Source organism: Glycine soja, chromosome 8 (genome assembly GCF_004193775.1).
Source record: "Glycine soja cultivar W05 chromosome 8, ASM419377v2, whole genome shotgun sequence".
Taxonomy (NCBI): domain Eukaryota; kingdom Viridiplantae; phylum Streptophyta; class Magnoliopsida; order Fabales; family Fabaceae; genus Glycine; species Glycine soja.
Genome location: NC_041009.1, coordinates 41,172,203 through 41,200,044, shown reverse-complemented (window position 1 = coordinate 41,200,044; position 27,842 = coordinate 41,172,203). Strand labels below are relative to the sequence as shown.

At 34.0% G+C, this 27,842-nt stretch overlaps 2 protein-coding genes across 3 annotated transcripts; one reads left to right on the top strand and one right to left on the bottom strand.

Annotated features, from left to right (window-relative positions):
* The first annotated feature begins 402 nt into the window (after window positions 1-402).
* LOC114423225 (phospholipid-transporting ATPase 3-like) lies at window positions 403-23,568 on the top strand. Its single transcript, XM_028389900.1, has 27 exons — window positions 403-767; window positions 5,639-5,704; window positions 6,337-6,398; window positions 7,629-7,710; window positions 8,090-8,200; window positions 8,811-8,888; window positions 8,982-9,078; window positions 10,271-10,377; window positions 11,439-11,504; window positions 12,465-12,586; window positions 13,007-13,097; window positions 13,191-13,268; window positions 13,359-13,475; window positions 13,645-13,791; window positions 13,868-13,972; window positions 14,639-14,781; window positions 18,510-18,611; window positions 18,697-18,760; window positions 18,850-19,062; window positions 20,355-20,520; window positions 20,632-20,711; window positions 20,798-21,037; window positions 21,256-21,477; window positions 21,554-21,721; window positions 21,831-22,193; window positions 22,304-22,410; window positions 22,898-23,568. Exons 1-27 carry the CDS (start codon window positions 588-590, stop codon window positions 23,202-23,204), a joined length of 3,684 nt encoding a protein of 1,227 aa, XP_028245701.1. The 5' UTR covers window positions 403-587; the 3' UTR covers window positions 23,205-23,568.
* A 2,466-nt stretch (window positions 23,569-26,034) lies between these two features.
* On the bottom strand, window positions 26,035-27,842 carry LOC114424342 (proline-rich protein 4-like). 2 transcript variants are annotated; one of them, XM_028391183.1, is made up of 2 exons: window positions 27,644-27,842; window positions 26,035-26,783 (listed from the first exon to the last, which is right to left on the bottom strand). In XM_028391183.1, the coding sequence occupies exons 1-2, from the start codon at window positions 27,753-27,755 to the stop codon at window positions 26,224-26,226; spliced, it is 672 nt and encodes a 223-aa protein (XP_028246984.1). In that variant the 5' UTR covers window positions 27,756-27,842; the 3' UTR covers window positions 26,035-26,223. The 2 variants fall into 2 exon arrangements, with proteins under 2 accessions (XP_028246984.1, XP_028246983.1); XM_028391182.1 differs by having other exon boundaries at window positions 26,035-26,792; window positions 27,644-27,841.

The following is a 27,842-nucleotide window of genomic DNA, read 5'->3' as shown; positions in this document are numbered from 1 at the left end:
AGTCATGAAACAAACATTTGAAGCACGTAAATCATAAAAGTAAATTTTATCTTTTCATATAATTTTTTTTCAGGGAAGATCAAAATTAAATTCGTGTTAACATATTTAATTTTTTTTTATCATCTACCGTGTTAAATCTCCTTAATATTACTCAAATTCCTTACTATTAGGCCCAACCAATAGTTCAAATATTTATACAATTTAATCTAATAAAAAAATCAAATATTGTCGCAGTAATTTTTATTTGAATGGAATTATTGCAGTGGAGGGAATTTAGCACGCCTAATTACGTGAACGCGGGTTCCGGAAAATAAAAAAAAAAAGAAAAAAAGAAAAAAAAAACATACGCGCAGGGCAAAACCGTCAAAACAAAAATTTGGGGGGTTGAAGTTTAACTTGAATCTCTTGGTTTCAGCGTTGTTTGGAAGAAGAAGCACCAACCCAAGTAGCGTTTGCAACGTTGCGCCCGAGATATTATTCGTTCATTCTTCAATCTTCATTCACTCTTTGCGTTTAAAAGCAAAATTGTTTGGTTGATTCGTTCGCAAAGAAAGAGAAGAAGAAGCGATCGCATGAAAAATTGAAGGATGAAGGGATGGGATGGGATTCAATCTTCGTTCTCTTCTCGATCGAGTTCCACGCTGGGCCAACATCAACAACAATCTCCCTCGCAAACTGTTCGACTCGGCCGAGTTCAGCCTCAGGCTCCGACTCACCGCACCATCTTCTGCAACGATCGCGAGGCCAATATTCCCATCCGATTCAAGGTTTCACCGTTTTCCTCTTCGATTTTGCTTTTTTTTTTTGTTGCGAGTAACTGACTTTCATGATTGTTTTTTATTTAAAAAATATTTCAATTCGTGGTCGTGTTTTGTGGTTAATTGATGGTTTTGCCTGATTGTGTAGTTGTTGAGGATGTTTCGTTCAGTGTTTGTTTGAGTGAGTTTCTTGATTTAGTGATTGGTTAGTTGCTTGATGTTTTTGTTTATGTATGATTAGAATAAAGATCGAAGGCTAAGGTTAGTTCAGCTTTGGTGAGTAGATTTATCTGGATTTAACAAGTGTGTGTTTTGATTGATCTTCGAAATGGTTGAAGAATTTCTACGCGGAAGTATTTTTTGCTCTTCGAAACTGTAAAAGTGTAAATAAACTAATATTTTGTTTTTACTGGATCTATTTGTTGGAAGAAGATACCTGTAGGGTTTGCTTGAGAAATGCCTTTTCAGTTACTTAATAAGAGGCAGTTGCTTAGTATGTTTGGTTTAGATTCACTGTTAACAAAATTAATTCAAAATTTCATGTTAATAGTGAAGCAACAAAATGTAGCTTTTGGAATTTTCACGTTTTTTTTTAATCTACATTTGGTGGCTTCAACGGCAAAGCAAACATACTTAGTGAAATTCATCCACCTGGATGGTTGAGCGTTTCAAATTGCAATCAAATAGAATATTAAGAAAGAGAAGCAGGGGATTACTTGGTTTTGGCATTTTCCTTTTTATTTGAGGGAGATGCTTAGTTGAATGTTTTGATTATGAGATGACATAAGGACTGGCTGGGCGTGTCCTTTTCTTTTTAAGTTTTTATAAAGAGTAAATTATTTTTCTAGTTTCTTCTGAAGTAAATTTCTCTTACTACTAGACTTTATAGGTTTATGATTGACAATGTTAGAGAGAAAGTTGAGGGATCACCTATTGTGAAAATGATGGTAGAAGCTTGCCTTAGGTGGTTTGAACATGTATGGAGAAGACCTGTAGAAGCCCTGGTAAAGAAAGTAGATCGGGTGAAGGTTATCCCTAATTGCTAGAGGTGTACTATAAGTGAAGCAATTAAGAAGGATTCAGAGGTCAATATTCATTTATAGAGTATAGACATGATTTGCAATTGAACTTTATTGCATCTTTTGATTCACGTAGTTAATTCTACCCAAAGTTGTCATCGTGACGAGTGATCACATGATGTGCACTATAATGGCGCTTTAGTACCATTGCGTCGCGACTCACGGCTATGAGCTGCTCCATTGAAGCTATTGCAGTGCAGCTCTTTGTTGCACCTGAAGCGGGGCAAATTGTGGTGCGGCCACATTTGTGGATATTCATGGCATTAGATGGCACAACTTAGATTTATGGTTGAAAACCCTTGTCTACTACTGCAATACTGCATCATTTAAGGTTTATTTTTGGGGACAATTTTGTGATTTTGCTTCCCATATTTGTGGTTCGTAATCAAAATCCTATAAAACCAATCGTGTGCCCTTGTGTTTCCGAAACATGAACCATTATTCTTTGGCACCATCTCTGGTCATTTCTTATGTTTTCTGGCACCTTCATGATATTTCTGGCCTTGCTCTGTTCTCTGGCACAGTCTGACATTTTGGTCTGTTGTTCCTATTCTGTTCACTCTCACTGTTCCCTGCTCTCTCTTAGAGATTGTTCTGCGCTTTCATTTTATATTCAGAGTTTATTGTCTTCTTCCCTCATCTTTTCTCTAATCCCTACAATTTCTTTCAAACAAGGTATCAAATCTCTAGAACAGGACACTCTAGTTAGTGGTTCTGTATATTTAGTCTTTCGCGTGGTCTGGGAGCACAAGCTGTCACTTTTTATCCTTTGTGCCACCTTTAGTTGTCTCTGGTTGGATCCAGCCCCCTGCTCTTGTTTGCCAATGCCACCTTCTCCTGGCTTGGCTATTTGGCTTACTTGGCTGTTGTTTTTCCTTGTTTGTTAGTCAAATTTTACTTGCTTTGTTTCTCTCCATCAGATGTAGTCCCAGATGAAGTCTGGTCCCTATCTGTGTCCCAGATGAAGTCTGGTCCTATCTCTTGGCCCAGATGCAGTTTGGTCTGCATATTTGTTGCAGATGCAGTCTGCTTCCCATCTTTATCCCATTGCAGTCTGGACTTTGTATCCACTTCTCTAGTCGTAGATGTTGGCTACATCTCCAGCCACTCTAATATTTTCAGCATATTTCCTTTTAGTGTGCTAAATTACAATTAACAAGCTTAGTAAAGTTTAGCTTGAGTGCAAGTGTTAGAATCAGTGTTGTAAATTGCACAAGGCCACTTCACTCAGCACTTCTCTTTGGCTGCTTCGAGGGCTACTAATAGAAAGTGGAAGATTTGGTGGATAGCAGCCACAGTTTCTATTTGGAACTATAGGAATGATATGATTTTTAAAAATCAACAGTTTGTCATCTCTAAGTTGGTGGATAATGCAATTTTTCTCACCTGGTCTTGGTTGAGGGGGTGGGAAAAGGACTTTGCCGTTCCGTTTCAACAATGGTCCTCATCTATGTCTTTTGCCTTCACCTAGTGTGGGAAGGTTGGCTGGGTTTTGTAATGTTTCTTGTTGGGGAGGTTTATGTAGGCTTTGTTTTCTAGCCTCAGCATATGGCTTTCTATATGTATCTTTGTAGTACCTCTGGTACTATCCTTATATAATATATGATTACTTTTGGCCGTTCAAAAAAAAAAAAAATAAAAATAAAAAATGTTCCCTCCCCTTGAGCCTTGTTCAGTGGCCATTCTACGGTTGAGTAGGCAGAGGCTTAAGAGTAGAAGAAACAAAGAAAAGCACAACCACAACATTTGCCAGAGAGGGTCATCAGTAAAGTGGGGCATGCCGATGTTCGGTGGCGTCAAGAAGTGGTGCGCATTGCCTTTGAGCTTGATACAATGTTTGGTTGTGCATTGTGCGCCCATCTTCTGCCATGGCCATGGACGACATAACCGCAACACAAATAGCGTCTGCCTTGGCACGCCATGACAAATCCGCCTCGCCACAGCCATATGATGGCTGTCAGAAGGATTTCTGCCATCGCAACCCGTCATAGCACTACCATGTTTGCTATTTAACAACACTGGTTAGAATATTTAGAAAATATCTCATTAAGTCATAATATCATTGTTATATCTTATTAGAAGATTTTAGAGTATCTAATGGCTTGTTTTCTATGAGAAAAAGTTTCTTGTTTTCATTTTAATTACAAAAATGCCAAATTATTTTAACTTTGTATAGGAAATAGTGAAATCAATAAAAAGTTGTTTTCATTTTTTCTACAAAAACCTTTGAAAATAAGAAATAAAGTGTCATTTTCTATACTTACAATTGGGAACTGAAACATTTTGTTAAACCAAATATGCCCTTAGACGATTTCTTAGGAATGCTTTCCTTATTTCATTTTATTTCCTAGTTTATTTCATATTTAATTAGCATTAGGAATCAGGTATTATAATAAATAGGGATTGATGCCCTTTGTATTTTGCAACATATAATTGCATGCCATATATCACTATCATATTCTATTATTCAGAGTTTGCTCTCTCTTCCTCCTTTACTTAAATCCCTGTAATCCCAACTGGTAGGAATGGCATGTAATTTGACATTGTTTTTGAAGTTATTTGCTACATTTTTATGAATTCAATGTGTTGGATTTAAGGTTTTCATGACAAAGGGAGGGGTGTTGGAGGTAAATCTTAAAATTGTGAATTGAATTGTAGGATTTTATGAAATTCACAATCCATATTCCATGAATGTCAAGCATCATATTCATTAGTCATGACCCACAAAGTAGTAAGAAACTTAACAATTCCAAAACACATGTACAAAATACATTAAAGGCATAAAACTTAAATACCGAAAGCAAATAGTAATACTCTAATCCTAGAATCTTAATGTCTAATATAACAAATGTGCCACCACATAAAGGCTGGTTTGTGGCTGTGTGGGTTTGAAGTTCGAACAAACAAGAACAACAAAGCCCAAAAGTGAACCCACTCCTGTACAGCAAATTGCGGTTTGAACAGAGGAAGAGTGAAAGAAGACAGACTAATTGAACTACCATTGGTTCAACCACACCAATTGATTGCACTGTTCTATTTTTCTCAATATTTAAGATTGAACAGGGTAGGAATAGCAGTTGAATCCATTTTAGAATTTTTTGTAGCATTTTTTTCTGAATAAAAGCATAGTCTTTTTTTCTTCCCAAAAAGTGATTTACTATCATGTACAGGAAATAAAAAGACAAGGAGAATGTATTATAGTTATTCAAAAGGTGGTTAGAACTGGTAGTATAATTATGACATTGTGTAATGAGATTTGCATTATGGAGTGGACTTGCAAATATTTGATTGCGAATTCTTAAAGAGAGTTTTTTAAAGTGTTGAATTGATATGAAAGAAGTTAAAATCTTGTGAAGCATAAAATGTAGGGTATTGGCGAGTGATTTTTTTATTTCCTAGACAGCATGGTTTGTCCAGTTTGGAGCTTTCAGATTTTGTAGGACGGAAGAATTTACAAATTGAAAAAGATTGCGATGTATAAGTATAACATTGCTATTATGTATGGGTCAGACATTTGAAAATAAAAGTTCTATGAAAATTTCCTCCTTTTCACAAGTTTTCCTTAAACATGGATGTCTGCTGAACTAGTTAAGGCAGTCAGTGCAGTATGCCTTACAGTTAATTGATCAATATGGAATCAAATTGATTCTATTTTCTCTTGTATTTCTACTGTTATGCACACAGCTAGAGAAAATTTATTAATTTTCTGTTTACATGCTTTAAGAAATTGGAGATTTCTGTTTTATGAGATATTATTGATTATATTTAGTAATTTTTATTAGTTAATATTGATTATGACAGGGGAATTCTATATCAACTACCAAATATAACTTCTTCACCTTTTTGCCAAAAGGATTATTTGAACAGGTAAGTTACTCTAAGCTTCTGATTTTGGATAGCATGTGAGATGCAATTGATTTCCAGTTTTCAAAAAATGAGGCTTTTCTTACCATGCATGGTTGCATTTTCTGGAAACTATTCTTCAGTATTTTTTGAAAGTACATTGTGACTCTTTTAGATGACACACTTTGGCCTATATGATTTGTTACGTTTATGGTGGAGCACTTTTTACATTTTTTGTAGGTTCATTTTTTTAATAAACATCAAGTATGCCTGATTGGTTGAATGGTTGTTCAGATAGATGTTTGTCTTGAGGGTACCCACTACCAACCTAGTCAAGGAGTAATTTTTTTTATATGTAATTGTTTTAGACATTCTATACACTTCTTATTATGTTTGTTTTGTTTTGTATCATTCTTTTTCCTCTTAAATTAGCATTCTTGCCACCAGTTCTGTTACAAATTTGTGGGGGTGGAGTCAAAAGGCTTTTTGATTTCTTTGCACACACAGAAAAATGAAATGGCTCTTCTTGTGTTGTGCTTTACAATATGTGAAACTAAAGCAACTTGTGCTCAAATTAATTTGCCGTCGTTTTTTGTAAATTCGTATATTATTGACTGAAGTTACTCAGAAGATAGAAATTCCTAATTGTCCTGCAGTTCAGACGGGTGGCCAATCTCTACTTTCTTACGATCTCAATTTTGTCAACCACACCTATTAGGTACGTAAATACCAGTCAACTTCACAATTGAGAAGATTTTGCATTTTGCAAGCATTATTGAGATAAGTGAGCAATCAGTACTCACTGGAGGGGCACAGTACCATCTTAATTTTTCATGAAAAATTATCTTCTTAAATTGATTGCTATCTGTATGGTGAAGGTGGTAGTAGCTCTCGAATACTTGGGTAACTTTTATTAGAGTGAGTATTTGTATGGACAAGATATGTTACCGCTGCATTGGATCTTAATCTCCTTCGTAGATCTTGATATGGGAATTTATATTTCGTAATGCATGCATGGTTGACATAGGACAGTGAAAGTTTTAGTATTTAATGGGTTGCATTCAGGATTTTTTTGGGTTAATTCATGGTGAAAATTGGTGCTTTAAAGGTTCATTGGGTAATCAGAGGATTAGGGTAATTTGGAAGCCATTGGATGGGTTTAAGGGTCAAGTTCGTGGCTATTAGAAAGCTGTGAATAATACCTGTGATGCTATGACATTAGAATTTGGGTCTGGAGAAAATTAAGCAAGAAACAGCTAAGGTTTTGACCCTTCATTTTTTTTTTAATTTTCCAAATTTTCTCTGCATTGCTTTTGGATTTTGGTTGACAAAGTATTAAGTTGGTTGAAGTTGTAATTGTTGGAATGCTCTCTGGATGTCTGTTTTGTGTCATGTTGAATTTCTAACAATTTCTCTAGGAATTATATTGATTTTGTTAGTATGTAATTTACCCATTCAATTTATTGTTCTTAGCATCTGGTTATGGTTGTTGTGCTATATCTATTTGTTACTTTATTTACACCATAAGAGGATGGAAGGAAAAGAACAGTATTTGGGTGAGAAAAAAAAATCTGAAATTCAACGGAAACATTAATAGACTAACATGGACAATCTAAACCTACTAGATCTAGCTTGACTTTCTTAACAGCTTAGCTTTTTATTAGTGGAATCCTACTCTAACAAAATTCTTATTAATTCATTCATGAGTTATTTACTTAATTACTCTTTATTATTACAACAAACTTCTCATTAAATTGCTATAGTATCATTTATATTGAATATTGCATTATGCTTTACTTTCCTGCCTTGTGTTAATTATTATGGAGTTTCCTATCAGTAATATGTACTTCATATGCTGAATGCTTTTCATTTATACTTTCGGCTAATTTTATATTTTTTTGAAAAAGAAGCTGGACTAAGTCTAATTATAATTTTTCTGATGTTGTAGTCCTGTGTCTCCAATAACTAATGTGCTTCCTCTATCTCTGGTGCTTCTTGTCTCTCTTATTAAGGAAGCTTTTGAGGACTGGGTAAGAATATTTTTTGCTCTCCTTGCACATTGCTTTCTTTTTAATGCATTTTACTTAAGTTTTTAAGGGCAAGGGGATTAAAGTTTCATCTTTCAGATAGAATTTTATAGAAATTCTGGCAGAGGATGTTATAGAAGAATGTTGGAGATATTTTTTATAGTAGAATGTAGAAATAAGCATTTTATTGTACAATGTGCTTACAAGTTTGTGAAACATTATACATATTGTGTTTAGAGAATGTGGTTATGATCTCAATTTTTTAATGGCATCCTTAATTGGAAGTTGTCCACTCTTTCTCACAGATTGTATTATGCCAATAGATTTGTATTTGTATTCCTCTTATTAATTTCTTTTCCCCCCTTTAAATTATGCATAACAGAAGCGCTTTCAAAATGACATGTCCATAAACAATAATACGATAGATGTTTTGCATGATCAAAAGTGGGAGTCTGTACCCTGGAAAAAGTTGCAGGTTGGAGACATTGTCAAGGTGAGTGTGCTATATGTTTATGTGCTAGTTTAATTTTGATGTGTCTATGTTTTGAACTAGTACTTACAAGGAAAGGAAGGATATCTACAATTGATATTGTGGTTTTAAACTTTCACAGGATGTTGGTTATTTATTTGTTGTGATTGTGGGCAGCAATCTTTCATTGCATATGTTCTAAATATGCTATTGCCCCTTCTATTCCATAAATATGTCATTACTGACATGGTGATGTTAATAGGTTGAACTCATTTTTATTGTCACTTATCCATTTCTAGATAATAATAGGTTTCCTACTTTGCATTATACAATATTAAATAGTATTATAGTAATGATTTCTTATATGTTATTATTCATCAACATGACAATATCATGTTTTATTTTTGGAATTTTCTTTTTCCTTAGAAAGATGTGCATGGAACTCACCAATTCTTGTTACCGTTATATTTTCCTTTGTCAATATATGATTTTAATTTTTAACTGTTAAGTTTGGTTTGCGGATTGTGTATAATATAAGACCCATGGGTTTGTACTCCTTAGCTGTTTGTTATGATGTCATTGTGGGTGTTCCTATTTACTTGCAATAAATACTATAAGGTATACTATGTTGCAGGTTAAGCAGGATGCATTCTTTCCTGCAGATCTGCTTTTCTTGGCTAGCACCAATGCTGATGGTGTCTGCTACATTGAGGTTTGTTATTTATAATTTTCAATCTGGTATGAGTGTTTCCTTGATATTCTTTAATAGTGTATGCAGTTTATTAACATTGGGTCTGGGTGACAGACTGCTAATTTGGATGGGGAAACCAATTTGAAGATTAGGAAAGCATTGGAAAAAACTTGGGATTACGTGACTCCAGAGAAGGCATCTGAGTTTAAAGGTCTGTTTTTATTTTATTTTATTGATTTACCTATAATAACAGTTCCTGTAACCTTTATTTAATTTGTTTGAAGTGATTTTACATATGTGAACACGGATTCACAATGACAACATTTCAGCTATTTTTTAAAAAAATAATTTTTGTTAGATAGATGTGTTTATTATATATGTATCTTTCTTATCTTTCTTTTCTTGTACTGCACTCTTTCCCCCCTGCTGTACAGAGGACTAAAGTCTTCCCCTGCCTTTACATGTACTTGTTGATTTCTTATATACAAAATTAAGTCTCAGCTGAGTGAGACAAGTTGAAGCTTTTCACAAATATTATTGATTGCAAAGTCTCATCTATTTTATTTTAAGCTTACAGTAATTTTTTTGTGGCATTTTATAATTTTGGCTCATCTGAGTAATGAGAACAAGGATTCACATTTACTCATCCCATTGGGTTGTATGTTGTTATGGACTGGCTAAATGCCTTGGTTTCTTTGAGATGTAATTCTGCTTCTAATTTCATATGTTGTATGACTACAGAAATGTAATCTTTTCAATTGGCATTCTCTTCTGTCTATGGGAGTTTAGTTGGTGAAATGGTATATTAGTATCTTATAGATATGTTCCCATTACTTGAAAATGCACTTACTGTTGGATATTCATTGTTTTACTCCAATTTTCTTGTTTTTGTACGTTCCCTGAAAGTTGTTATAAATTTGTAATCTCTTTTTCCAATTTATTCAAATGATAATGTTCACATTCACCATTCTCCAGCATTAGATTAGTTGAGGATTCGGATTCCAGGCTGAGTAAAAGTATTGTAAAATTGTGTAATTGATCGTGTCATATATCCAGCTGAATAAATCCTCCAAATAGATGGAAGTGTTAAATTTGGGATCACAACTGGATTTAAGCAGGAGAATCTTGGAAGATACTAGTAAATTTATGTTCATGATAAATTGGTGTATTTTGTGTGCTTAACTGTTCCTCAACTGGTGGTTTTTTTTTTAATAAAAATTCCTAATTTGTAATTTGTCTTCATAGGACTTTTTATGACTCTTTGGAAGAATTGTCTTCAATTTTTTTAGGGCATATTAGTCAGACGTCTATGCAAGACTTGTTTATTATTAGGTTGATGAATGCTAAATTTGATTTCTTGCTTGTCTGTTCCAAGTTATGACAAGTTTTCTAACTATGTGCAGGTGAAATTGAATGTGAACAACCAAACAATTCATTGTATACCTTTACTGGAAATCTTATAACTCAAAAGCAAACACTGCCTCTCAGTCCAAATCAAATCTTGTTGCGGGTATGTTATCCCCCCCAAAAGCCTAATGATATTTTCTAGGTTTTTTTTTTGTTCTGGTGAACTGTGTTTATTGATAAACTAGTGATAATTGTCTCATTTGATAAGGCAAGTAGAGTGCTTTTTCTTTGTTGGATTGGTTTGTATTAGATTGGGATAGAGAGAGAGAGAAGAGTGAAATAGAGATAATATTTTGCATTTCTGGTGGTATTAGATTGTGCAGTGGAAGCTTCTGCTTGCATTTATATATTTATAGAACAAAGGCTTGAGATCCTAACATATTGCTGCTGTGACAGTTATAACTGTGTTACAACTGATTAACAGAACTACAAATAAGCTATGTTGCATGGATTCGAGTACGGGTATGGGATTTTTCAAAAATCTAGGGCACGGGTTAAAAAAAACATGTATGTAAATAAAAATAGAATTTAATTTGTACGACTAAATCTTATAAGTGGTAAAAATAAACACAGATAAGCATAATTTTATGTAATATAAAAGGATATTAAATTGTTCAATATGACAAAAAAATATCTTTACCACATTTTAACAATTTCAATCTCATCATTTTATTGTCCATTGTCACTTAAAAGAATTTCCCTATAGCTGGTTTGTTAAGAGAAAGGGTAGTAACTTGAATTTAAGAATGCCAACCCCTTTATAATTCTTACTCTTTTAAGAGGAGATGAAAATTTGTATGTATAAGAACTAAATCTTCATCTCTCTTTGGATTGAGCCTATTTTTTTGTTCACATAATGGATAAAGAAATATGTGCTTCAATTTCTTTCGTAACATACAGACGTAGGTATGGGCTTGATACGTACCTAAAAAGACAACTTCTTTTGTATGTACCTGGTACATGTACGGCATGATTTTATAAGTACCCATGCTTCAGGGCTAACAAGACAACTGGCAGAAACTGAAAAATAACTAGGCTATACGATAGATGATAGTCTCTCACAGTTTGAAGCATCACAAATTGCTCTGTACCGTATACCGATATTTTGTTTACTTGGTTTGTGAATCTGAACTTGCATTGACTTGGAGTATCCTGCCTTTTCAGGGTTGCAGTCTCAGGAATACAGAGTATATTGTTGGGGTTGTTATATTTACAGGACAAGAAACAAAGGTTTGCTTTATAAAATGATGCCTAATGATAATACCTCTACCAATTTCGTAGCCCTTGGTTTGCATCTTGTCCAAAGACATGTAATGCTAGGAATGGATTGATTGTTAAAATGTTGCTAGTGACAAACTGATATTGATTTGCACTTGTTATGCATTCATAAATCATTAGCATTTCAAATATTTAATTTTGATATAATACCAAGCAATTATCCCTGCCAGGGATATGGGAAAAGAAGAAAACAATTGAAAGTCAGTTTTGTTCTGATGGCTATGGATTGATTTCCTTGTTTTATGGAAAATGGAAACTTAAGGGGGTGTTTTGTTTTAATCTGTTTTTTGCTCTCAATTTTCATTTAATATGTTTCAATTAATAAATATAAAAAGTCTCCCATGTTTTCGTTCACTTTCCAGGTTTTAAAATTTTTGTACAGGAAATAATGATGAATTTCCTGTTTCTTTACATCCTTTTCCTCACAAAATATTGATAAAAGGTGACAAAATGAAGACAAGGCAACATTTTTTGTAATAATTATAAACTGAATGAAAATAAGAAACCTAATGCTCTCCTAAAAAAATGTGACTGTTGCGTACAGGTTTTCCTTCTTTGATTGTTCATGGATATTCTGGTATGTCCTATACCAAATTTTGAACACAGAAAGCTGAATGAAAGCAAGGAGACATTATTGTAATTGTCAATGAAAAATTGAAAATATCAGCAAGGTGGTCTGATACACACAAAAGTAAATAATTCTTACAAAAACAAACCAAACATTCTCCAAAGATGTATCTACAACTTATGAGTTTTATTAAACTTCTGTTCCTTACTTTTTTGTAAGTATAAATTAACTTGGTCTTATATTTGCCTTTTCAGGATATTTTGTTTACCCTCTTGTTGCTTTTTATTTTCCTACTGTGATTGTTCATGGATACTGTTTTACAGATATTTGAAATAACATTGCAGGTGATGATGAATACAATGAATGTTCCTTCCAAAAGAAGTACATTGGAGAGGAAGCTTGACAAGCTCATACTAACTCTATTTGCAACTCTCTTCGTGATGTGTTTCATTGGAGCCGTGGGCAGGTGAGTTAGACAATTGAGTTTGCCCGGACCCCTTCTAATCTGCTCCTAATGTTTACTGGGCTTTTATGTTAAAGTAAATTGTTAATATGAGGTAGGGATTGATTTTGTTCAAAAACTGCATTAGATTTAGTGTATTTGTTACTGTTAATGTGTTTTGAATTGGCAGTTTGGCACTACATGTAGTTCCTCAATCTTTAGGTAGTGTTATAAAAGAAAATAATGATTAGCCTTTTCTAACTATAAAATCTTATTAAAAGCAGTTATTACAGAGTGGGAAATTGAGGACTGTGTCCATTTTATATATTTTTTAATTAAATGATGATGGTATTTTGGACAAATTAAACCATGACAGGTAATCCCTTATTGTGTACTAGTATAGTTTATTTCTAAATGACATTATTGTATTTGTGTAAATTGCAGTGCTATCTTCGTAAACAAAAAGTATTTTTACTTACACCTTGATTCATCAGAGGAGGGCTCAGCACAGTTCAACCCCAAAAACAGATTTTTGGTACTGTGTGCTTAGTCCATCAAGATGAATAGCCATCTCCTTTCTTGCTTTCTCTTAAATTATTATTGTTAATTCTATGTTTTGTGTTGTCAGGTTTTTCTCCTAACTATGTTTACCCTAATTACACTATACTCAACAATCATTCCCATTTCACTTTATGTGTCTATAGAGGTTTATCTCTCTCTCATTTATTTATGCCCTATAAAAGCCAATGTCATGATTATAAAGAGAAAATGTAATTTATTTTGGTTATTTTACCAGATGATTAAATTTATTCAGTCAACTCAATTTATAAACAAGGACTTGTGCATGTACCATAATGAAACCAATACACCTGCATTGGCCAGAACTTCAAATCTGAATGAAGAACTTGGGCAGGTAAATTGCTGCCTCATTTTTTTGCTTGAAAGAAAAACAATTATTACTGATGGCGATGGGAAAGGAAGAAAGTGAAAGAGAGTATAAACTATGCTCAAAATTGGAATGAAAAAAATTTAAATAAGAGAAACAAAATTTTAACTCCAATTTTACATTCTGATTTGAGTAGGTGGAATACATTTTCTCTGACAAAACTGGGACTCTGACAAGAAATTTGATGGAGTTCTTTAAATGTTCAATTGGAGGAGAGGTCTATGGAAATGGTGTGACTGAAATTGAGAGAGGATTGGCAGAGCGCAATGGAATGAAGATTGAGGTAAAATATGTATGCATTGTGTAAAAGCGGTTTATCAATAACAAGGGATTGTGGTTATATTGTATTTTCTCTACAGGAAAATAGATCTCCCAATGCAGTGCACGAGAGGGGTTTTAATTTTGATGATGCTAGGATTATGAGAGGAGCTTGGAGGAATGAGCCTAATCCTGATGTCTGCAAGGTAAAAATGAATTTGCTGCTTTACTTTGTATCAGTGGCTGCTGTCTGTTCGTTTTCTCAACTCAATTCTGGGTTTCTTGCTTCATAAGTATGACCCTTGCTGACAAAGGCTCTTATATGTATCCATTCACTTTTCTTAATATACTTTGTCTATAATGGCAAATTAGTTGGCTTTAAATCTTAGCTTGTCTTATGTTAATATAAAGATTGTTTCTTGAAGTGTACCCTAGAAGTAGCTGTATAAGATTTATGAACTGTAACCATCTGTCATGATTTCCATGCCACATTTGTATGATGCAGTTGGATACCAAAATGTATAACCTTTGTTAGAAATAAGTGCGCATTCTAATTTTATGTTCTATAATATTGCTATGCTGTGGCCTATAGTTTTTGAAACTTTGTATTCTCATGTTTATTTTGTATTGATGTATGCATGTTCTGTGTCATATCCACGCTTCCTAGGTAATAATCAAATCTTATATTTATGATCTAATATTCAAGCACGGTTGGCGTAGTCTAGATTCTTCATTTTGGAAGAGAAGTATATTCATATTGTTTAACCATGCTTCTCATTTTCTTTCTTTACAATATGCTTATGACATGAACTATACCATGATTTAGTATGTTATGTAAAACAATGTAATATTCCTTTTTTTTTGCTATGTAGGAATTCTTCAGATGCCTTGCTATATGCCATACTGTACTGCCCGAGGGTGATGAGTCCCCTGAAAAAATCAGATATCAAGCTGCATCTCCCGATGAGGCTGCTTTGGTTATTGCTGCAAAACACTTTGGTTTTTTTTTCTACAGGTTCAATGTTCAAACTTCTTGATTATGTTCTATTTATCTTCATAACATCTAGGTAAAAAAGGGGTGGTGGGGGCAGTATGGTTAAGTATTGAGCCTCCAACATTCACTTCACAACCAGCTACAACCTCATTGGTGGTATTCCCATTTCAATAGGATGGAGATCTTGTGTTCACCTTTTCTGTCTCCACATAATAGATTTTCAGTAATCCTGCCATTTATCTTTCATCTAAATTTGTTCAATTTCAAAATTATAACATGAAGTCCCATTATTTTCTGTTAACCGAACGAATTGGAAATCAGAGAGTGAAAAAGTTAAACTAAAGCTGCAAATGAGCCTCTGGACTCATGCTGGATGGTTTGCTGTTGGATGGAAATTGTGACATCACTAATTGCTCATTGATACTAGGTTACCAACAAAATAAGGATTGTATGCTTCTATGTGAGTAGCAAACATAGCTTGATGGGAACAGTGAATGAAAGGTTGATTGGTTGATGCCAGCTCTCTATGAAAATCTTGATATTTTATATTCGTGGAGGGACATGTTCTCAGATAGATTTCTTCCTTATCAGGAAGTCTGATAGGAAGTATTGCTTGACCTGTAAAGTTATCCCGGGAGAGAGCTTGACTACCCAACATAGAGTTTTGGTTATGGATGTAAGAATTAGAGATAGGGCAAAGAGAAGAAGTCCTATGGTAGCACCAAGGATCAAATGGTGGCACTTGAAGGGTGAGAAACAAGGAATCTTCCAACAAAAGATATGGGAGGGATGGTGTGGACAATCACAAGGAAGTGCAAATGATATGTGGAACAAGACGTCCCAAGAGATTATTAAAGTGGCTAAAGAGACGTTGGGTGAATCTAGAGGTTTTGGACCTAGGGGTAAAGAATCGTGGTGGTGGAATGAAAGTGTTCAGAGCAAAGTTAGAGTAAAAAAGGAGTGTTTCAAGGAGTGGTCTAGGTGTAGAAATTCTGAAACTTGGGATAAGTATAAGATAGCTAGAAATGAAACCAAAAAGGCGGTGAGTGAGACAAGAGCCCAAGCTTTTGACGGACTATACCAAGCTCTAGGAACCAGGGACGGAGAAAGATCTATATATAGGCTTGCTAAGGGTAGAGAGAGGAAGACTAGAGATTTGGATCACGTAAAGTGTGTTAAGGATGAAGAAGGCAAAGTCTTAGTGCATGAAAAAGATATCAAGGAAAGGTGGAAGGTGTATTTCCACAACTTATTTAATGATGGATATGGATATGACTCTAGCAGTCTAGACACAAGAGAAGAGGACCGGAACTATAAGTATTATCGTCGGATTCAGAAATAGGAAGTAAAGGAAGCGTTGAAAAGAATGAGTAACGGTAAGGCGGTGGGGCCAGACAACATACCTATTGAAGTGTGGAAAACTCTTGGAGATAGAGGTCTTGAGTGGCTCACCAAACTCTTTAATGAAATTATGAGGTCAAAACGCATGCCGGAGGAATGGAGGAGAAGCACGTTAGTGCCAATCTATAAGAACAAGGGGGATATACAAAATTGTGCAAATTATAGGGGAATCAAGCTCATGAGTCATACCATGAAATTATGGGAAAGAGTGATCGAACGGAGATTAAGAAAGGAGACTCAAGTTACTGAGAATCAATTTGGTTTCATGCCGGGAAGGTCGACCATGGAAGCGATTTATTTATTACGGCGGGTGATGGAGCAATATCGCATGGACCAACAAGACTTGCACTTGATTTTTATTGACTTGGAGAAAGCGTATGATAGAGTGCCTAGAGAGATTTTGTGGAAAGCTCTAGAGAAGAAAGGGGTTAGGGTTGCATATATTCGAGCTATCCAAGATATGTATGATAGGGTATCGACTAGTGTTAGGACACAGGGTGGAGAGTCAGACGATTTTCCCATCACAATTGGTTTGCATCAAGGGTCAACCCTTAGCCCCTACCTTTTTACCTTAATTCTGGATGTCCTCACGGAACAAATCCAAGAGATAGCGCCGAGATGCATGCTTTTTGCAGATGACATAGTCCTCCTTGGAGAGTCGAGGGAGGAGTTGAATGAGGTTGAAAACTTGGAGACGAGCTCTAGAAACACATGGCTTTCGCCTAAGCAGAAGCAAATCGGAGTATATGGAATGTAAGTTCAACAAAAGTAGGAGGGTATCTAACTCAGAGGTGAAAATAGGAGACCATATTATCCCTCAAGTCACACGGTTTAAATATCTTGGGTCTGTAATACAGGATGATGGAGAAATTGAAGGGGATGTGAATCATCGCATTCAAGCAGGATGGATGAAATGGAGAAAAGCATCGGGGGTGTTATGTGATGCAAAGGTACCGATCAAGCTAAAGGGAAAGTTTTATCGGACTGCGGTAAGATCGACGATTTTGTACGGAACAAAATGTTGGGCGGTCAAGAGCCAACATGAGACTAAAGTAGGTGTAGCGGAGATGAGGATGTTGCGGTGGATGTGTGGTAAGACTCGACAGGATAAAATTAGAAACGGAGCTATTAGAGAGAGGGTTGGGGTAGCGCCTATTGTAGAGAAGATGGTGGAAAATAGACTTAGGTGGTTTGGGCATGTAGAGAGAAGACCGGTAGACTCTGTAGTGAGGAGAGTAGACCAGATGGAGAGAAGACAAACAATTCGAGGCAGAGGAAGACCCAAAAAGACTATAAGAGAGGTTATCAAGAAGGATCTCGAACTTAATGATTTGGATAGAAGTATGGTACTTGATAGAACATTATGGCGGAAGTTGATCCATGTAGCCGACCCCACCTAGTGGGATAAGGCGTTGTTGTTGTTGTTATATTCTTTTGCTTAAGTGGCTATAAAAGAAAAGACTTGTTACTGAGTGAGTAACGAGCATCCCTTTTAGTAGGGACAAAATGATCGTAAAAAGTTATAATAAGAATTACATGGAATGCAGGATGTTTTTTTGGTTAAGTTGAAGTTCCCTGAACTTCTTTAACTGATTTATTATAACTTCTCACTTTCTTAGTGTTGTATTTATCATTTTAAAAAGTCATAAGTTTGGGACATATTAGGGTATGAGATGGAAATGAAAAGTGAATCATAAATGTGTATTGATCTTAAAATGTAGAAACTCAGCTACGATAGTCCAGAGCAAGCTATTTATAGAGAACCAAATTAACTAACTCCTGACTGACAGTTTGACTGCCAAATGAACTGTATTCAGTTAGTTACACAGAGGGATCAATATAGAAATATTAATTGAGTTGTATGTAAATGGAAAACTCCACGGTTGAACTTTGTGTATTGTTCATCTGCTATTAATTGTTTGTTCATAGGCATATATTATAATATATAATCCAGAGTAGTTAGTGGACATGTGTGTGCTACTAAGTACTAAATACTAATATGTTGTTTAGAGTATAAGAGAGATATTTTTGTTTACATTAGGTGTTCAGTTGAATCTTTGGATTGGATGTCTTGGAAATGTAGTTAGCTTGACCAATAATGCATTGTAGGACCCAAATTTGAGTGTGTTTTATTATTCTTCCTGTTTAGTTATTCGTCTATCTTATACTCTGGAATCTGAGTTGAACTGTCATTTGATAAGCGAAGTTGCTACATGAGTGCATGAATCCTTTTACAATGCCAAGTATGCCTTTCTATTGTTGCTTCTGCTACTGGTTTGTCAATATAACTGCTAGAGTTAAAATTATTTCAGTTTGAGTTAATGCAAATAGTTATGATTCTTTGTCAGACGCACACCTACAATGGTATATGTTCGTGAATCTCATGTTGAGAAAATGGGCAAAGTTCAAGATGTGTCTTATGAGATTTTAAATGTGCTCGAGTTTAATAGGTAACCATCCCCCCAACTGGTACACTTTAAATTTTATGGTTTTAACATTTTCTTTTGAACATTGTAATCTTTGTTCCATTAATAGTACAAGGAAGCGTCAGTCTGTTGTTTGTCGTTATCCTGATGGAAGGCTTGTACTATACTGTAAGGTAATAGTTTCTTGAAGCTTCCCCACAATATTAAAAAGTTGCTTGGATTTGGCTAAGATGACATCTTCCATGGAACTTTCTTTTCACAGGGTGCTGATAATGTAATCTATGAGAGACTGGCTGATGGTAATAATAATATCAAGAAAGTCACCAGGGAGCATTTGGAACAATTTGGATCTGCTGGATTACGCACCTTATGCCTAGCCTACAAAGAATTGCATCCTGATGTTTATGAAAGCTGGAATGAGAAGTTTATCCAGGCCAAGTCTTCTCTAAATGATCGTGAAAAGAAATTGGATGAGGTTCAGTTTATCCTACTTGCATGGAAGCTTTTATGTGCATATTTAGCATCAAACAGTTTATATTTTTTGAATAGGTTACCTTGATAAGTAGTTAAATTTCACTAAAATATTGTTTTGACGATTTCTCTTTAAGTTTGTCAAGTTAGGTTTCTTGTTTGCTTTTCATTACATCAATCCAATGTCATTGGATTCTAAAGAGTTAAGATTAAAAAGTAACTGATTCACTGTTCTTACTAATTTAAACCCTAAACCAAACTTCAATAGCCACAGAACAATAGAAAGAAACAACTATGCTATTCTGCAGATTCAAATAGCAAGACAACTGAAACTCAAATTCTGTAGCATTACTCTCAAACTTGGACGCAATGTATGCATTAGACCTTTGCCACCAGTTACATGAGCTAATTTTAGTTCTGATAAAGTGAAAATGGCCCTGTGCCCACAATGCACTCAATAAACTTTGCACTTTCCACTTGGACCCTATTAAATAACTGCAAAACATTAAACCACGACAGTCTGAAAATTTAAGAATACATCATCAAAACATAGAAACAAAAAATTCCATCTTACCTTCTCTTCAATTTCTCTAATTTTCTGAAGTGATAATTGATAATAATTTTCTTCATTTCGTTGTTTGATAAATTAAATGCTGCAACCAGAGAGTGAATCCTGATATGATAATTGAAAAAAAAACAATTGTTATTCTTAATATTCTTAGCTACAGTCTGCAACCATATTTTTTATGGTAATGGTTTCCTTTTTGAAACTGCTTGCATGTTTGGATGTGTTTAATATTCAAGATTATAATCTGATTGATAGAAAATAACTGTCAGTGTTACTATTCAAAGGTTTTTGATGATATAAATTGGAATCCAAGATTATAATCTTAACAAAGAAAATTGTCTTTTATGATAAACAAAATTTTGGAAATTATGATTATAAAAGCTAGCAGATTATTTTTCAGTTAAATTTTGTTTTTCCATTTGATACCCAACAGTTGATTAGTTTAAATACAAAATCAACTACGGCAAATAACTTCATACTCTTTTTTGTATTTTTGCTTTTACAGAAAGCAATTATTTTAGGCAACTCAAATGAAATAGATTATCTTAAAACCACTTTTTACAAACCTCCAAACAATGAGACTTATGTCAATCAATTATAACAGTAATCTATTTACTAAATCCCTAGTTGTAAAAAATTACCTTGAGTGCATAATATTTGGGTTTCATTGTGTTAAGTTACTAATGTGAATTATTCTCTTCTTACTGACGTGTCTAGAAATGATACAGGTCGCAGAACTTATTGAAAATGATCTCATTTTAATTGGTAGCACAGCCATTGAAGACAAGCTTCAAGAGGGAGTACCAGCTTGCATAGAGACTCTGCAAAGAGCTGGTATTAAAATTTGGGTTCTTACAGGGGACAAGATTGAAACAGCGATAAACATAGCCTATGGTGAGACTGTTTTGAGTTAGACCCATATTTTATTTTTATTTTTATGCTTATGTTAATCTGCCCAAAAGTGTAGCAGTTATCATTGTATATCTTGTTTTCACCTTGCTACAGCATGCAACTTGATAAACAATGAGATGAAGCAATTTGTTATTAGTTCAGAAACTGATGAAATTAGAGAAGTTGAAGACAGGGTACTGTCCCTTTTCACTACCATGTTTTGCTCATAGTTCTTAGTGTTTCTGACTGCTATAATTGCATTGTTTTGTAATTTATTTAGGGTGACCAAGTAGAAATTGCACGGTTTATTAAAGAAGTGGTGAAAAGAGAGCTGAAGAAATGCCTCGAGGAAGCACAGAGCTCTTTTCAATCCCTACGTGGACCAAAATTAGCACTTGTAATTGATGGAAAATGTCTGATGTATGCGTTGGATCCAAGTTTAAGAGTGATGCTGCTGAATCTCAGTTTGAATTGTCACGCTGTAGTTTGCTGCCGAGTTTCTCCTTTACAGAAAGCACAGGTAAAGCTCATATTGTGTCAATAACTTATTTGTTGATTTATTGCTGCTATAGTTATTAATCTTGCTTATATGTAGAGAATTTATGTTGTCCAAGAAGCTAATTTTGATTTAATTTTCGGCTTAGTGAGTAGGAGTGCTTAAAGTAATTGCCTAGTAGAATTTGGCGTTGGTTAGCTTATGAAAATTTTCCATTATTTGTTCACTATATCTGTTTACAGGTCACGAGTATGGTCAAGAAAGGTGCACAAAAAATAACACTTAGTATTGGTGATGGAGCCAATGATGTTAGCATGATTCAAGCTGCTCATGTTGGGGTTGGCATAAGTGGGATGGAGGGAATGCAAGCTGTGATGGCCAGCGATTTTGCCATTGCACAGTTCCGTTACCTTGCAGATTTGCTTCTTGTTCATGGCCGATGGTCATATTTGCGAATATGCAAGGTATAATGTTTTGTTAACTGCAATGTATACTAGTGTAACTGTTTATTTGTAATAACACTTAAGTTGGTTATTGCAGGTTGTGATATACTTCTTTTACAAGAATCTCACTTTCACTCTTACCCAGTTTTGGTTTACATTTCAAACTGGGTTTTCTGGTCAGAGATTCTATGATGATTGGTTTCAATCATTATATAATGTTATCTTCACAGCGCTGCCTGTAATCATTGTTGGATTATTTGACAAGGTAGGGTATTTGTTCCGGCAGTTGACTTTTGCAGTTGTGCTTCACTTGTTACATTACAGTTTTTCTTCATGGATGGCATGTTTTGATTAGTTACTTGTGCCTTTGCCAGGATGTCAGTTCATCTCTATCCAAGAAGTATCCTCAACTATACATGGAAGGAATTAGAAATGTTTTCTTCAAATGGAAAGTTGTGGCCATATGGGCATTCTTTTCTGTATACCAGTCTCTAATATTTTTCTATTTTGTGAGTTCAACAAATTTAAGTGCTAAAAACTCAGCAGGCAAGATATTTGGACTCTGGGATGTCAGTACAATGGCCTTCACTTGTGTTGTAATAACTGTCAACTTGCGACTGCTTATGATATGTAATTCGATCACTAGATGGCATTATATTAGTGTTGGTGGAAGTATATTAGCCTGGTTTCTTTTTATTTTCATATATTCAGGGATTAGCACTCCTTATGATCGTCAGGTGAATTCCCTTTCTACTCTGGGTGTGTTGTGTTGAAAAAGAAACTCTGGCAATTTCCTTATGACCCATTAAGAATGCTGTTAACTTGAGTTCTGTTTCATTTTCTGCAGGAGAATATTTATTTTGTCATATATGTCTTGATGAGTACATTCTACTTCTACGTCATGCTATTTCTAGTTCCTGTTGCTGCACTTTTCTGCGACTTTGTTTACCAAGGGTAAGGTTCAGATTTGAAGAACTTGTATTTTTGATTATGCATAATATGGATAAAGATAAAAGTATGCTATCGGGGCTGATTAGCATAGTTACAGAAGAACTTAAGATCAAGAAACACAATGATAAATATCTAAGTTTCATCATGCTCTGGAAGCCCAACTGTTGATGCTGGAAAAAGGATCTCGGTTTCAAGAGATGTTAATCTTTTATAATGTTCATTTGATAAAATGGATGCTGCGGCATCATCTCTCATTGTGCTCGAAATATTTTGCATTTTAACAGTGGGAACATATTTTTATGGACAGGTGAACATAGTGAATTTAATTGAGTATCCTATGTTATTTGCATGTGTGACAGGATAGCTTTAGAGCATGTAAAAAACTTGACATTTATTAACTATATTCCCTTATAAATTGGTGGCCTCTATTCCTGCCACCAATTTTTTGGTATTCATCCAGCTTTGTTCATTTTGGTTCATTTGGTTACAGGGTTCAAAGATGGTTCTTCCCCTATGATTATCAGATTATTCAAGAAATGCATAGAGATGAGGTAGATAGCACTGGTAGAGCACAGCTGCTGGAGATAGGGAACCAGCTTACACCAGATGAGGCAAGGAGTTATGCTATATCTCAACTCCCACGCGAATTGTCGAAGCACACCGGATTTGCTTTTGATTCACCTGGATACGAATCCTTCTTTGCCGCACAGCTCGGTGTATATGCTCCACCCAAGGCATGGGATGTGGCAAGAAGAGCTAGCATGAGATCACGGTCAAAGACTGGGCAGCAAAAATAATCTGGAGTAGGATCATTGTACATTACTTAGTTTCGGTTTTCTACCTTGAGAGCCAGCCTAGTAATTCTGTAAAATTAGGATGTGCCATGTAAAATATTTAGTCATTTTCATTTAGGATATATTCTTTTTCTTTTTTTCTTTCTTTGGTCTTTTTTGGTGGTAGTGGGATTAGTTCAGGTTTTGTCAGATGTACATTCCAGGACATTTCGGCAATTAGTATATAGACAATTTTGTGAAATTTAGAGGTTGTGCCTTGATTCGTGGAGTTCAGTACTTTTCTTTGTATTGGATTTACGTAACTAGTTTTTGGATATCTGCAATGTCAGGTTGTTGTTGAAATTCATGCTCAAAGTGTTGTTTCTAATAGCCTTTTTTTTTCTGTGCAATTAAATGCATTCTTTTACATTCTATACTAAATTAATGGTGTTTGGTTAGTGGAAGGAAATGAAGGGAATATTTGAAAAAAAAAACAAGAGTAGGTGAGAATATAGATAGAGGTTGTTTAATTGAAGTGGAATAGAGAGAAAACATTTGAATAAAGTTATTTGATGATAAAAAAGTATAGAGAAATTAATATTAAATAAAAATATGATTATTATTATAACATATAAGGGTGAGGAATAATCGGGATGAAGTCCTAGTAGTGTTTGAAATTCAATTCTGGGCACTTTTGCTCGTTTTTACACAAAATTGATGAGACCCTCACGTTTTCTTTTTTTTTTTTTTTTTTGAAAATTTCTTCATACTCCACTCTACCAAACATCTAACTTTTTTTTTTTTACATTCACTCCCTTCTGTTTGTCCTATCAAACACAAGGCAAAAGTATCATAGTAAGTGTTCAAGTATCAACTACGACAGAAGTGGTAGGGAATAGGGATGACAAAATAGGGAATAGGGATGATAAAACAGTCTGGGCTAGCAGGTCTGCTTGCCAGCCCACTATAAATGCAGTAGGATGGCACGAGGAATCCAACCTGTCAACCCACTGTGCCATGTCTTGCCTAAAACATCAGTCCAATGGGTCAATGGCGAGATGGGATGGGTTAGCCTACCATACATATATTTTTTTAGAAAATTATAAATATTAATAGGTATTTAGGGTTTAGGTTATCACTTTGTATTTTATTTTAAGTTTATAGTATCATTCAAAAATCAAAATACATATTTGTTACTGTTTTTATATTATTTTATAAATTCAATTTTTCTAATACTTATAGGAAAATTTATATTAAAATCAAACTTAAAATAAACAATCGATATACTTTACATTTTTAACTAAATTTGTTCCTCTTTAAAAAAATTAATTTTGTTCATTTGAGCTAATTTTATGAAATAATTTTATTTTTATTTCTAATGGGTCACTCTACCAATCCATCCCTAAATGAGATAGACCATAATTTTTAGCCCATATTAGAACTTGAGTTAGTCTACCCTACCCTATTTTTGATGGGCTAGTGATGGGGTAGACCAAAATGGATTGGATTGACCCACTTTGCACCCCTAAGAAGTGGGGAGTTGATCTTACATTATATAGTTATCAAGAATATCATGGTTCATAAGAGTAAAAAATCTATGATTATAGCAATTTAGTTAAGGACTTTTATTAATGGAGAAAAGACAAGAGTATTCTTATAATTTTTAATTATATAATGATTGTGTCAGAAACTCAAATGGAGAATTTTATTATTCATAATCATGATCATATTTGGATCAAAAAAATTTATTTATATCAAAAAAGATAAATGTTATCTTTTAAAAAAGATGATTATAATGAGAATATTTTAATTTGGTGTTCACTTTTTATTAGATACTTTTGTGGTATATTCTTATTAAATAACTCTTTCTTTTAAATTAGGTGAGGGTATAGGGTCTAGTTGGTTAGGTTTATGCTTGCTCAAACTCAACCTAATTCGATCAAGATCTAAAATACACAGGACAAAATCGAATCGACTAAATGTTTTTATTACAATATACTAATTTTAATGGGACAATACAAAACCTAACCAAAGCTCCTCTTAAAAAAATACAGCAAATTTGTTTTCAAAACCCAAAGGCTTGAATCCATCCGAATCAACCTCGGATCAAACCAAATTAACGGACTGGATTACGTCATGTTTACCCCTACATTAAATAATTTTCATGTTTTTAACAATTCATTTTTGCTCTCTCCTTATAAATTAATTGTACACTCACTTTTTATTTAGCTTCCTTTATCTATCTTCCCTTTTATTTTATTTGTACTTGGAAAAAAATATTTAAAGAAGCACTCCATGCCTCTCTTTCTCCTTATAATAATAACCACAAATATTACCCTTTTTCGTGCTGATCTAGTTCGTGGTTGTAATCACTGAAGCAGAGCCTCTTTAACCGCTAAAAATAGTCATTTTCTAATCTATAGTGGTGTCCCTCTAAGATACAATAGTAGCTAGCTAGCTTTGCTTAGAAGTGCTAATATACTCGTTATATTTTAGAGAATTATATATATATATATATATTTGTAAGAGTATTTCAACAAACTTAATGCTTTACTAATAGAGTTATGATTTTGCGTGTAAAACAATTATATATTTTTATCTAATTTATAAATGATTGTTTGTATGATTTTTAAAATAGTTATTATAAACATTAATAAAGTTATCGTATGTGTTTTTTATTAGATGATTATATAAACTATTTTATAATGCCATTGAATTGTCCCTTTTATCTTAATGTTTATGTTGCTTCCAGGTAAAGAAGTGAGTATATATATAGTTTATCAGGAGCATCCTTGCTCAAAATATCATCTCACAAAATGTTAAACAGAAACACATATTAAAAATATTATTTAAATAAAAATGGAAAATCAATACGACTCTTGTATTTTAATATAATATTGATTTACATCCGCCACATGTTATCCAATACAGTACACAAATATGATAGGATGATTATGCAGATGCAACTGATAATTTTGAGATATTTAGTGTAGATATATAGGCGTTAGATAATGGATCGAATAACTTTCTGAGCAAAATAGTTTTATGGAGTTGGAGTTGAAATTGGCTTTTGAACCGGAAAATGTGGAATACGTGGTTTCTTGAATTTGGGCTCCAGTGGCAATTTAGGAACAGGTTTTTCAAAGAAAGGCTTCGGCTTTAGAAAAGATTCTGGCTCAAAAGTAGGAATGGGTTTTGTTATGGGTTTAACAACCGGAATTAACTTTGGCACAGGCTTAACAATAGGAACAGATTTTGGTATGGACTTGTATACTGGAATAGGAATAGGTTTAACAACAGGAATTGGTTTTAGTATTGGCTTAACAATGGGAATTGACTTCGGAATAGGCTTAACTATGGGAATAGGCTTTGGAAAAAGTCCTTTAAATTTTTCTTCTTCATTAGGAATTGACTTTGGGATAGGTTTCACTATGGGAATTGATTTTGGTATAGACTTATATAGTGGAATAGGAATAGGCTTAACAACAGAAATTGGTTTTGGAATAGGTTTTGAAAAAAATCCTTTAAATTTTGCTTCTTTGTCATATCCTTGTTGGCTTGTTTTTGCTAGTTCTTCATTTACAAGCTTCCCATCTGTATTCACTTCATTCCCTAATTGTAAAAGAACAGAAGTTAAACATACATAATATTTTGGTGATATAGTAAAATTTGGTTTTTAATGTAGACATAGTCTGAGAAAAATATATAATACAAAATAAAGGATGAAAATAATTAGTCATAAAGACTAATAAACTAGCAAGTAACAGAATTTAGTATATGAAGAGTCCCTGAAAACTTAGGCAACACCGACATATATACAATTCATGAATAGTTTTTCATTTCTCACATTCCAGAGGGAATGTCTTGATTGTATGAATGTCAAGCTTAGATTTTCCCAAACCGATCTATGTTTAAGTAATGATATATGTGTGTAACTATACCCGTTTTATACACAATAAAATAGATTATATATGTTTTTTGTGTTATGTTAATTGAAATTAACCCATATTTAAATTTTAATCAGTGCTTAAAAATAAAAATAAAATATATTTTTTCTTTTTTTTTTTATATACGCGTGTGATTGCAAATTGGTCTTTTAGTGAGACTAATCTTCTTTAGGTGATTTGAAGGTACTTAAAAGTAGAAGTTGAGTGGTCTCTTGAAGAAGATCGATTAATCAAACTACTGATTACTTAAAGGACCTAAGTCTATCACTACTTAGATCAATAACACAAAACCAAAAGATCAATCACCTGTTGTTGGTAAAAACATTATATTTTTTGCTTGTAGTCCTTATTTTTTTAATGAAAGCTTGTAGTCCTTATTAACGAGTATGTATTTTTTTTTATAAATGTAACTATGTAAGGATTGAAAAAAAACATTAAAGAATAAAGCAAATAAAATAAATTTAAATGACAAAAACCTAACAAAATTTGTATCAACGTTAGCATGCAGCCACAAACCTGAAACTTCAGTTATTGCCATAACAGAAGTAGCACAAGTGAAGCTGGCAACCAGCAACAACGCAACAGAGAAGCGCAAAAGTGCGCGTTGCAGAGTAAAAGCCTTTCTCATTGAGAAAACAGCAAGGCCACACTACAAGGTTGGGCAATGAAAGCTGAAAAGGCAAAATGTTTGAAGGTTGAGTTACTTACTCTTGTC

Bases quoted from the DNA above. Each gene is read 5' to 3' on its own strand.
- LOC114424342 (XM_028391182.1), bottom strand. From the start codon at position 27,755: ATGAGAAAGGCTTTTACTCTGCAACGCGCACTTTTGCGCTTCTCTGTT. The intron at 26,793-27,643 runs GTTTGTGGCTGC...TTTTACAATTAG, and splicing joins GGCAATAACTGAAGTTTCAG to GGAATGAAGTGAATACAGAT.
- LOC114423225 (XM_028389900.1), top strand. From the start codon at position 588: ATGAAGGGATGGGATGGGATTCAATCTTCGTTCTCTTCTCGATCGAGT. The intron at 8,889-8,981 runs GTTTGTTATTTA...TCTGGGTGACAG, and splicing joins ATGGTGTCTGCTACATTGAG to ACTGCTAATTTGGATGGGGA. The intron at 13,098-13,190 runs GTACTGTGTGCT...TTGTGTTGTCAG, and splicing joins ACCCCAAAAACAGATTTTTG to GTTTTTCTCCTAACTATGTT.